At 35.7% G+C, this 12,200-nt stretch overlaps 1 protein-coding gene and 1 non-coding gene across 3 annotated transcripts; one reads left to right on the forward strand and one right to left on the reverse strand.

The window, feature by feature from the left end:
* Positions 1-235: 235 nt before the first annotated feature.
* Positions 236-9,667, reverse strand: LOC103700799 (RNase L inhibitor protein-like protein). Of its 2 annotated transcripts, none has more exons than XM_088708884.1 (10): positions 9,514-9,667; positions 9,046-9,083; positions 6,643-6,689; positions 6,489-6,556; positions 6,005-6,043; positions 5,384-5,520; positions 4,380-4,470; positions 2,230-2,301; positions 1,130-1,242; positions 236-668 (listed from the first exon to the last, which is right to left on the reverse strand). In XM_088708884.1, the coding sequence occupies exons 1-10, from the start codon at positions 9,591-9,593 to the stop codon at positions 535-537; spliced, it is 819 nt and encodes a 272-aa protein (XP_088565010.1). In that variant the 5' UTR covers positions 9,594-9,667; the 3' UTR covers positions 236-534. The 2 variants fall into 2 exon arrangements, with proteins under 2 accessions (XP_088565010.1, XP_088565009.1); XM_088708883.1 differs by having other exon boundaries at positions 6,643-6,692.
* Positions 9,668-10,956: 1,289 nt separating this feature from the next.
* Positions 10,957-11,029, forward strand: TRNAR-UCU (transfer RNA arginine (anticodon UCU)). Its single transcript has one exon. It is a non-coding gene; the product is annotated as a tRNA-Arg (tRNA).
* Positions 11,030-12,200: the final 1,171 nt, after the last annotated feature.

Here is a 12,200-nt window from a genome sequence, read left to right on the forward strand (position 1 = left end):
GGATGGTTATGGTCATGTTAGCTCATGAAATGTGGAGGCTCCATTCTGATTTGTATTTCTTTTACTTGTTCAAAGAGACTGTTCATAGCAGTATTTATTGGAGGTGTCTGATTGTGGCAAGAGTAGTGACTTATGATGAGCATATCATTCACAATTAGTGAATTATTGAATAGTTTACAGAGCCATTTAGCCAGTGGAAAGACTGTAAAAAGTTCATAAATCATCAATGAAATCATTTTAACTATGTCAACTCGTATAAATACGAAAAGGGAACCATCTTTTTACAACCTCAACCTTGTCTCCTTGGCACAAAACAGCAACCAACCCTAATCCATATTTTGTTTTTCGTTATCCCAAATTAATCTCACTGAAAAGAAGAATATAAATTACGTCTGAGAAGATAACCACTACAATGAAATTGGCAACTTATCATGTATTCAGTTCATGACCTCTGGAGCCTCCAAATCCACACTCATGTACTTGACAATGAGGTCCAGTAGGCGAAGTTACTGTGCGACCGAAGGATTTTTCCCTCTATTCGCTTTCTTCGTCGCTTTCTTCACTTTCTTTTAACTTCAAGTGGTTCAAGTTCTCTTCGAGGGGTGGAAGTCCATCTTCAGAATCATAGTCAGAACCCTCGTTGGTGTCAAGACAATCTTCCTCGTGCCCTGAAATTTAGCAGATAAGGACTTAAATTCCATGCGATACATCAACTAATATGAGATAATTTGCTTTGTATCTGCTCTGGCAATGAGATGGAAATGTGAGAAGTCCCTTCAGCAGTTCATCAAAAATCTCTCTTCAGTGATCATTTTGCTCGAGGATTGTTTATAAATTAAAAATCACTTTGATCAGATGAACCTAATCAAAAATTGAAGCTTTATGATGAGAGCTGGAAGTAAGACCACAATACATGACAGTGCTGACATTCATGCATGTAGCATTATCAAATAAGATGCAAATCTGGGCTCCAGAATCCCCAAACCCAATGAGTTAGTCCATATTAATAGCCACATGAATGCAAGCTGCCAGCTTGTGTTCATGGAAACAAATATTCCTACACTTCAACAAATATCTGTTTCTATTAACAACGAGAAGTGTATCGTCTTAAGGGCAAGTGTGGCCATACCTTTGGTCGATGGAGGTGTCTTTGGAATTCTGGAGTTGTTAGATAACCAGGAGTTCTGGACAGAAATCATTTCAGAACCATTCTCACATTGAGAATATGCCTTGAGCAGTTCCCTAAAGATGGACAAAGAAAAAAAAAAGTAAATATTGAAGTACTTGATGAGGGATAACATGACGTTTCTAAATAAGAATAGTGCAGGCAAAGAAATTTATGAAAATAACACGTAAAAAAGGGCCACCTCTTTTTGCAAGAAACATGAATGTGATCGGAGATCCAAGTAAAAGTAACTGCTATTTGGTACAGAAATTCATCCTTCTAATACAATCCTTAACACCACACAAACAACAAGGGATGGTTCTATTAACTGGTGATGCATGACAGATCAACTCAGCTAGCAAGCAAAAGGTTCTTCAATGAGCTTGCCAGTTGCCACCAAATGCCCAATATTTATGTGACTGGAAAATATCATGGTTCAAGACAGCTGCCAAACAAGGTCCACTCTTAAAAGAATAGACTTCTGGCTTGTTCAAGCTTTTGATTCAAGAACAAGATAAATCATCCAATCAGTCAATTCTGGCAAGTCCCTCAATTCCCAGGAGTAGGACTTTCAAAGGATCTTTAATCTGAACAGGACGAACTCAGCCAACGGTTGGTTTTAGGCATCTTTATAAAGCATAATTTGTTTGAAAAAGTGACGACGATTCTCCAATCACCCATCATTTACTATCAAGGTTCTTGGCCTCTTGGGGAATAAGTAAAAAATGCTCACCTTAAATCTTCTCAATGAACAATACTTTGATGAGCCCTTTTCCTTTTGAAGGCATATAAGTTCCCTTGTGTGGCTCTCCATAACAAGAACTGGATATCACCAATACAATCCAGCTAACATTTATTTTATACTAATATGTGTTTTCTTTATGAACATCAACGATAATATTATCCATACAAAACAACCAAGCAGAACATTGGCACAATAGAGTACAAACAGCTTCAAAAATGTAGAAATTTGTAGTTAGAGCAGGTGCTCCCCTTGTACTTTGCATTTCAATAAAGTCATACAGATAATAATATAACAATATAAATCATATGATTCCACATACCTGTTCAGAGACAAGAATGAGTGGCCCCACTTAAATTTGTCTAATAGCAGATGTGCAGTATCCTCCTCACCACTGCCATTAAGTGAAAGGGATGTAATTACCATTGAACTTGTGTATATCTCGACAAATAATTATTGACTGCCATGCTTTTCAGAATAACAACTTGCCAAGCTTTTCAGACCGTAAGCTAAATATATTTTCTGTTACATAAAAGTCCAATTTATAAGCTGATATTTTGGATTTTCTTGGTTTCTCTAATTCTAGATCGTATCTAATTAGCAATTGGCATACATACATACACAAAAACACAGTGTCCTATGTTTAAGAGTTACAATTATGTTAGGATAAAAGAAAAATAAAAAACATGAGTTCAGCCGGTCTATGATGACATGATTCTGTATTCTTCACAGAACCTTGAAGACATAATATGTCATTGTCAAAATCACTAAAAGCTTTCATCTTGACGAACATATTATGCCTTGAACGGTTTATATGAATTTTGGAAATTCCCTCTCTCTCTCTCTCTGTTCTATTTTTTTAAACTCTAGTTGTTTAATTCGTATTGGAAGTTAATAATTAGTTGTAGATCAGTCCAAACTTTTCAAGTTTTAATGGACAATTTACACTTAATGCAGTTATTTTTCTAAATTGAATGGTGAGTGCCCATTTGTACTGGAAGAGACAAGCAAGATGCCTCTAGTGATCTTCTATTCCTTCTTAATCCAAAATATGGAACTAAAATTTGATTACTGAAAGCCGAAAATTGCACATTAGTTCTCCTTATTTCAAGATGTGGTATGGAATTTGTCTTGAACCCCCTCTTGGTGGGAAATGATATGATTTAATAATTACTTTTGGGATGCTGCATGAAGTTGTGTGCTTACAACATTATCCCCGACTCAGTGAATGAGGGATGCCAGTAGTATCTTGCAACTATATACATTTTTCTTTTTTGAGGGGAGTGTAATTTTTGCATTTCATCTACATAGTTGTGGGATGTTTTGCCTTCTACTTCATGTTTTCATGTAGTTCAACATATTTGTTTTTTATCATCTCTACTTTTAAATATGTAACCTAGGTTTGATCTCATGACTCTGAAATTGAAATATTTTTGGCAACCACACTAGAACAGCAACCCCTCTGTTTCTTCCTTGCAAAAGTATGAGCTTTTTTTGAAAAATTATTTTCCCCAGAGTAAATAAATAAATTAAAAAACTAGAAAGATCAGCAGAAAAAGAAACTATCCTAGTTTTTTAGATAAAATAATTTAATCCCTTAAATATGCAAACAGAAGAAATGCATGCAAGCTGTTAACTATTGTCAACAAACTGTTAAAGATACAGTTAACAATTATAGTGAAAAGATTTTTCCTCCTAGAAACTCAACCAGGAATATTCACAGGTACAAAACTACGGACATTGTGCAGCCCTAGCTCAGACAGACAGCTCTTTTTACTTGTCATGTGCAGATGAATACAAGCACAAATGTAAAAAGATGAAATTATTTAAGTAACACATTATGCAATAATAATGGATCTCCACCAAAACCGTTATTGACTATTATAACAGTTATAACGGCCATTATTTACCTCAAAAAAGTAGCATTTCAAACTTTCAATATTTAAATAACAATTCTTATAATGGCTGCCATAATGGCATTATAATGGAAAATAAAGAGAAATAACAGTATTATCTTCCCCTTCACTTTCATTGAATAAAAAATATTATTTTTTTGACCATACAATCTCTTTTGGAAGAATTTGTGTAAAAAAATTTGAATTTTGAAAAAAATAGTATTTATTTAGAGAAAGATATAAGTGTGAATAATAGCCATTACTTTATGTTATAATGGATATAAGTAACATGCATAAAGGCTGTTGTGTTTGCCACTTATTATTATGCATATAATGTAATGGGGATAGCTGAAACCATTATAACGGCCATTATAACAGTTATAAACTTATAATACTTACTTAAAACCTTGCACAGCATAACTTTTTCTATGTTGTGTCTGTGTGTGTCAGAGAGAGAGGATGAAGTGCTAAGATTGGTTTCATTGTGGTTGAACATGATCAAGAGCACTTCAGCTGGTAATTAATTAAATTATGTAAGACAGAACATCAATATATCAGAGGTCCAAAGAGATAATACCATATTATTAAGGCTGCCGATAATGCTTCAACACAAGATAACTCACATGGACGGCCATAATTTACAGGATTTGCTGCCACCAACCATGGCACTGCATCCCAGTAGATTAGTTAGTCAACCATCATGCCTCTACATGAATTTAAAGTCACACAAACGCAAGCTATGAAAGAATATTTGGAAAAAAAAATCTATAAATAAAAAATATCAGAAAAATTCTTTGACTAATTATTTATGATATCATGGTATAATTTTATAAAAGGCCCAAAAAATGAGAATCACACAAAAATTTTGGCATGCATATTACATAGAAATGACCAGCATAACAGCTTTCGAAACTTTAAACTGATATCTTAGGCCTTAGCCTTATCCAACAACACTTATCTCATCAATGGGTTTTTGAATCAAAAAATAATATATCCGAGCTAAAGCAATGTTCTATGATCAGCTCTCAACCTCATGTCAATCCTATGATATGACATTATCATATTTAACATTGTTTACAAGTTCTGAAGGATAATCTAAGAGTCCTCTGATATGATGAAGATCAGATTACCAAAAAACTATATATATGTGTTCACTTCTTTGCTGATAATGTAGAATCGCCATTCCCATAGCCTTTTTATTCCATAACAACAATACTTCTTTTAATTTGTAAAAATAGAATATGAGGGAAAAAATTAAATACTAAGCTCCTGGCATGGAAAAATGGCGGCAGGCACCTGAATACCTGCTTCAATCAGGTGATGCACAGACACACTCCAACTTGGATTTACCTCATCCAACTGGAAAATAAATGTCATCCCAGTTGGTTTTGTGTTGGGCAGGAAGACACCACTACATTTTTTCCAAGTGAAATTTTGGAATCTTAAATAATTACAAGGTTGGATTATAATTTAAGGTCCAAGTCATCAGTCTGCTTCTTTCTATCATATATTGCAATGAGTTTATGTAGCAAGTAAAAAGGAACATGCTTGATATCATTGCAGAGTTGTCGGAGATCTTACGGAGGCGAGGTGCACCACAGCGAAGTTTCACAAAGGGAACATCATTCAAGCGTGCCCACGAGCAATCCACCACAGCCAGTCCTTTTCTCTTGATTAAAAGATGATCTTCCCTTGAGACACATTGGGAGCCAATCGGACTGCCAAAACAATGCAAGAGAAGTTTTCAGATGAGCATTGACTTTATATATATTCCAAAAAATAGAAAGCATTTTTAATAAGAAATCATAGACTGATGCAAAGGTTTGTAGAACTATTATATTTGATTTATCTCAAATTTCAAGCAATGAGGAAGGTTTTCACAATATTAGTACCGGACCCCATACCGGTACTATATTGGCACAATATTGGTATGCCTGGTACAGGAGCTGGTTCGGTGTACCAGCACTCATCAAGCCCCCATTTTAAGTATCAGTTCATTATGGTACACCTGGTATGGGCAGTACGCACCCATACTGCGAACCCTATAAGAGAACGAGTCCTGGCGAGTTCCATTCATAAATTTACAGCTCAAGCAAACCATGAGACATATCTACATTCTGCAATATAATTTTGTATATGCCACTTTTCACAATAATAGAGTACTAGAAGAGTAAAGGTTTTGCTTCGGAATTTCCTGAGTACCTAAGTACAATGCCACCGAAGCTGCTAGTCACCCGCAACTCCTGTAAACAAATCAACTTTGTCAGTAATAAAAAATGGACAATGCATCAAACAGACAATAATGCAACAGAGGGTTATATCATTTCTAAACGATTTCTGTTTATCCTACTTATATTGGAAGTCAGACTCTCTTCTCTAGCTAGCCCACTTCTGTAAGTCTGTAATTATGAATTTGTAAAAAGCTTTTTAGCACCAGTGGCTACCAACCTGAAGATAAAACTTTGAATTTTTTTATTGAGTGAAAATGTTAAATAAATTTATAGGTAGATTTATTAGATCCTACAGATAATCTTCCATTTGTTAAAGGTAAACGAAAGAAAGAAAGAAACAACAAACTCCCCTCTGAAAAAATGTATTTCATGAAAAGGTATGGCTCCTGGATTCAGCAGTTATCAAGAATTAAATGCTCCAAATTTATCTAAATACTGCATAGGACCAGATACTTTCCTTCAAAAAGCCAAATCTTGAAAGCTTGCGGCCAGTGCATCTCTTCACATCACATTGCCCAAAATCCTGAAACAGTTGAAGAATTGAGTCATGCTGGTGAGGGCACTCAGGCAACATACCAAGATCTAGATGATCATACACAAAGAACATACCCACATTGCAAGCTGAATTCTTGGAGCCTGAGATTCCTCTCTACTATCTTCTGAAACAGAGAAGTCCACATACCTTGTTACACGGATTAGCTTAACGATAAAAGGACTTATCAAACAAGAAAATGAGTTGTTCATAGAACATTTCCACCTTAGGCAATCATTCCCATTCAAACATCACTGAAAGCTAAAAGCACACTCCAACTTCTATTCTACACGAATGGGAATTTACACAAATTTTATAGCACCAACAATTTATCAAACTGAGATATATTTGCTACTGTCTCACATTTGAAGATCCATAACTTCTACTATAGATAAACATGAATATGATCATCAAATTAATTTATAGAAAAATAACAATGCCAGACATCTACCTTGTTACAAACACTAATAGCAAGTCCTATGTCATCCATTTTTCAAGTTCAATGAATCTTTCTTAGCCAATCAAACTTGCAAAGAATTAAACCTTGACCTTTTCATTCTTTGAAGGGTCATAGTGTTCATGCTACATGAGCCTTCTCAAGCTTTCATCGCGCATGACTGCATCAACTCAATCAATTCTCTCTGACAATATACTTGAAGATTCGTCTTGTATACTCACATAGAAACCTTGTTAAAATTCATAAGTTACACTCATGCCATGTGCTTTTGTTTACCTAGAGATGTACATGTACATGCCTGATTTCAATGTATTTTGGTCTGTGGCTATACCTTACAGTTTCTAATGCCATAGAGTCAAGTTCAAGGTTTTGCAGCATACAGTCTAATATGCTTGCATTACCAATGCTATATCCTTGCCTTACCAAAAAGTGACTTCTTCATCAATTTAAGGTCAATTCTGTAGATCATATTCCACAGTTTTGTCCTATCAAAGTAACAGATTCAGTGAACCTTGATATCCATATTCATGAACTCCACTATTTCTTTGATCTTCTGTTTCACAATCTTTGAAACAAAATCAACCCCTCAAAACATAATACATGAACCACCTTAATTGGTCCTCCATTACATCTAAGCTCCCTTTAACATGCTCATTTCTAATGATGCAATTATATTATTCAACACATCCAACTAAGCACACTTGTGTGAGGAAAACTTAACTTATATGCATGTGCCCTCTTTGTTATTATTTTTTTTTTAGCCAAACATATGTGCTCTTTATTTTCCATAACCATGGCAGAGGCAAAAGTACAGAACTTATAGCCATCAAGTCATTGTCAGTGTCACAGAGATGCATTGGTGAAAAAATACATCAAAAAAAAATCTTCAGTTGAGCCATCAGCTACAATTTATCAGAAACTGCCTCCACCTTTCAATACAGTAGAACTGACATATTAGATATATCGACCAATTAATTTATTGGCCAATTATGAACAACTTCAATCACATTATCATTTTAAGAAGTTTGTCTTAAACTGAACTCATGTAAAGCTGCAGCCTGCATGCAGAAACAAGTGAAACCCGGGCAAGTATTGCTGCTGCATGTATAGCTAGTTAAACGAAGAACTTTCTTTGGGTGAAATCTCCAAACTGAGGTATAAATGTTTCCGAAAGCTATACAACATGTATCTTTTGCATATTAAGAAATATGGAACACATGAAACAAGTAAATGTAGTACAACTAATTACTACCCAGGCAGGTAGACAAATGCAAAATGGACTATCATATAAAATTGTGCACAAGTTCTCCACTCTAAGATCCATGAAACCTACAAATATTAAAACCTATCAACTTAGAGAATGAAACCTCATGAAGCCTGCCTTCATCCATCAAAGTAAAGGGTATAGATTCCCACAAATCAGCACGCCCAGCAGCAACTATAGAAACTCTAAACAATCACGGAATACCAGCCTTAATTCTGAAATCCATTTTCTTTTATCCTTCTGATCTTCATCAACTCAACCTCCAATATGCCATAGATGCATAAGCAAAAAGGAATCTCTCGTCTCTAGCCCACACATGCCTTCAGAAAAATACTGACCATCTACAACTAAATTATAAATCATAAACTAGATCAAAGACCACTATATCTGCCTCAGGCAGTCACCCTTGTCGGCAATAATGCAATTTGTTGATATAGCTTCATGTACCCTTGTATAGATAGTTTTCTTCTGCTAGCCAACAAGACTGAACTACATGGTGAGCCTATATAAACAGAACAGTACATACAGTATTATCATTTAAAATTAAGACCGCACGTACAATCACAATTCATAGCACTCCAATAATTTTAACCTATCAGTGAAAAGGGGACTTTTTGATGATCTGCATAACTTTGAACGGATTTGAATTAATTTGTCCATTAGCAACAACGAATTGCACATCAAACGCAAGAAACATTCAGCTTAACAACAGATATAAATATCATAACTGAAGTTTGTCAGGTGAACCTAGTTATGTACCTTCGCGGGTGGGGAGAGAGCTATTGCCACCATCATCCCTGGATAATTTCAAGCAGCACAAGCCAGTAAGAACAAACTCCAGAAACATAAAAATTTAGACAAAACACTGACCAATCCAACAAAAAGCTCCCATTTTCTTTTTTAACAAGTTTGATCATTCTCTTAATTTAAAATAACTGAAAAAAAAAATCAAACGTAATCCCATTAATCAAGAAAGTCAACAGAATTGCACTGAAAACTGAGTACCTGTCATTAATCGTAAATTGGGAACACATTTATGAAGCAAAAATTGAATTTTCCTCCTAGTTTAAGAAAATAAATGCAAAAAATAGGAATTTATCAAAAAAAAATCATTACAAAATAAAGAATCAGTTTCTTTAAAAAAGAAAATTATATTAAAAAAAACAGAATAGAGAAGGAAAGAGGGAATCAGAGTTTGGGGAAAGGATGTGAAGCGTAGGAAATTACCACTGGAGTTTCCGGTTATTACTGGCCTGCCCTCGGCCAGAGGAGCTGCCCCTGGAACGCCTGGACCGGTTGTATCCCATCGGAGGAGGAGGAGGAGGCACCGCACTGAGCGCCGAAGCCAAGGAGGGTCTCTTATGTAGCCTCGTGGATGAGTCGAACCGGATCGTTCTTCAGAAAAGCAACCCCACTTGTCTGATCGAACCGGACAGGCTGGACCAGGCTAGTTTGGGCCGGCCGAGGTGTTTAGGTCCTTAACGGACCGGGGCCGGATTGGGTTGGGCCATGCTTTTAACCGAAGTGTGTGAAAGGGGCTTGGGGGCATGGCCTACTCCACTACTTTAATTCTCTCACACACTCTCTCTCTCTCTCTCTCTCTAAAAATAAGTTACTATAAAATTAATAACAAATTTAAGGCCATGCAAGATGAATGTAATATTGTAATATATCTTCCTTGTACACCCAGAGGATATATTAAATTCTAGGATGAGGTTGGATAAATGTGGGATGAATCCTTTTATTCCTGTTCGAATAAATCAATTAATTATACATTATTAAATTGCACTAGACTCCAATTGGCATACAGTGATTACTGACTTTATTGTTGGGTTAAAAGGAGAGAAATACCATTTTATTTAAGGTTGCTTTTAGAAAAAAAGAGAGAACTTTGGTTGTTTTAATAGTAAAGATGGCGAAGCATAGGGATAATCCGAGTCATAATCCTGGGTCAGTCGATGATAGTGGAATATAGGGAACCCGACAATACTTATTTACATCGTCTTCTTATTGGCTTCCGACGATGCTTACCAAAATGTGTAGGAAGTTCTCCTTCCTCCACTTCTCACGCTTTTAAACTTCGTAATATACCAATGCTAGTAAAAAGTATCGACAAATTTTTGATGCAGTAACTAAATTACTGACGCTTTTTTTCTAGCGTTGGCAAATTATAGTCGAAAAAACTTTTTTTTTTTTTATAGTGTAGGCATCAATCAACATGTGACGCAATATGCTGGTAGTAATTTAGCCAGGGAAGCAGTCAGCCATCTGATAATGGATCACCATCTAATTTATGCAAAGCTCGTATCCTTACGTGAAAAAGTCATGGTTCGGACGTACAGTACATGCAAGCGCAGATCCGGGGGAAAAAAGGTGGGCAAAATTGGGATATCGATTGCTTAACCGGGTCATAATCTTTTTGGGGAATATTCTCGTCAAATGCCTTCTTAATTCATCACACCAAGTGATCGTTCCACAACAGTAGATGCAACACTTGGCATGCCTCATTCCAAGTGAAGCACAGATGATTCATCCGTCTCAATCTTCTTCATCTTATCCGTCCTATATTCCAACGATTTGCCCACAGAGCTGCAGGCTAGGAATTAGGAAAATATGGCAATTCATAAATATTCTATATTTAGAAATTTACACTTGTGGCTTCGTTAGGAAGCGCTCGTGGCCTAATGGATAAGGCGTCTGACTTCTAATCAGACGATTGTGGGTTCGAGTCCCACCGAGCGTGCTTTGTGGTTGGTGGTTGTGGTTTCGGATTTGTGGAAATCATCTCCATATACTTGGATTTTTTTTTCTGAAAAAGATAATAGATATTTGTCTTATAACTATTTTCTGCTGTTGTGATTGGATGGTATTCAGTTCCATGCATCCCTTTAACTTTCCTCTTGGAACCTTGAAGAAAATTGTAAGTTAACTAAAAAGCATTGTTGATTAATCCAAATTTATGATTTCCTTGAGCCATGGAAATTGAAGTGATTGAGAAAGATTAATTGCTAGCATTAGTGATTTGAAAGGGTTTTTGAGATACGTAAGTAAGGAATTGTCCAGTAGAGTAAATAGTTTGTTGGGTTTTCGGATTTTGTTGAAATCATCTCCATACTTGTTTTTTTTCTAAAAAATATAATAGATATTTGTCGTATAACTATTTTCTGCTGTTGTGATTGGATGGTATTCAGTTCCATGCATCCCTTTTACTTTCCTCTTGGAACCCTGAAGAAAATTGTAAGTTAACTAAAAAGGATTGCAGATTAATCCAAATTTATGATTTGCTTGAACCATGGAAATTGAAGTGATTGAGAAAGATTAATTGCTAGCATTAGTTAGTGATTTGAAAGGGTTTTCGAGATAACGTAAGCAAGGAATTGTCCAGTAGAGTAACTAAGGAAGGAATTGTCCAGTAGAGTAGCTAACCAACTATTTAAAAGAGGAACAGAATGACTTGTTATGCTCAGATCAAAGGTTATATCAAGTAAGAAAGATAGGACTAATAACCAATGAATCAAGGAAAACGCAAAGCAGACCAGGATATTTATTTGTTTTGGCTTAAAGTCTCCATCCGCAAGCAAAGATGATTAGAAAGCATATGTTTGAGTTTGAGTTGTAGGTGATTGATTCACTCTGATAACTACGATCAGAAAGAATATGCTGTACCGTCTCTTTAGAAAGCATATGTTGTACTGTCTGCTTTACCCTCTTATAACATGTCCATTTTTAGACTACCAAAATTGGTGCTGAACAAAATTGATCAGTTTAAGAGAGCTTTTCTTTGGAAGGGAAAGGAGACCAGAGAACATTAGCGGCCTGCATTGCTTGGTTAACTGGGACAGGAATGGAAAGGAAGGTGGCTTGGGCATCAAAAATCCTAAAAACATGAAATCTATTTTACTCTTGGCGGAGTG

This window comes from Phoenix dactylifera, chromosome 12 (genome assembly GCF_051530095.1).
Source record: "Phoenix dactylifera cultivar Ajwa chromosome 12, Ajwa_hap1_PhDact_Kaust_v1.1, whole genome shotgun sequence".
NCBI lineage: Eukaryota > Viridiplantae > Streptophyta > Magnoliopsida > Arecales > Arecaceae > Phoenix > Phoenix dactylifera.

Excerpts from the sequence above, each read along its gene's own strand:
- LOC103700799 (XM_088708883.1), bottom strand. The coding sequence starts at position 9,593 with ATGGGATACAACCGGTCCAGGCGTTCCAGGGGCAGCTCCTCTGGCCGA. Across the intron at positions 9,084-9,513 it reads AATAACCGGAAACTCCAGTG|GGATGATGGTGGCAATAGCT; the intron begins GTAATTTCCTAC and ends GAAATTATCCAG. Across the intron at positions 669-1,129 it reads GACACCTCCATCGACCAAAG|GGCACGAGGAAGATTGTCTT; the intron begins GTATGGCCACAC and ends GCTAAATTTCAG.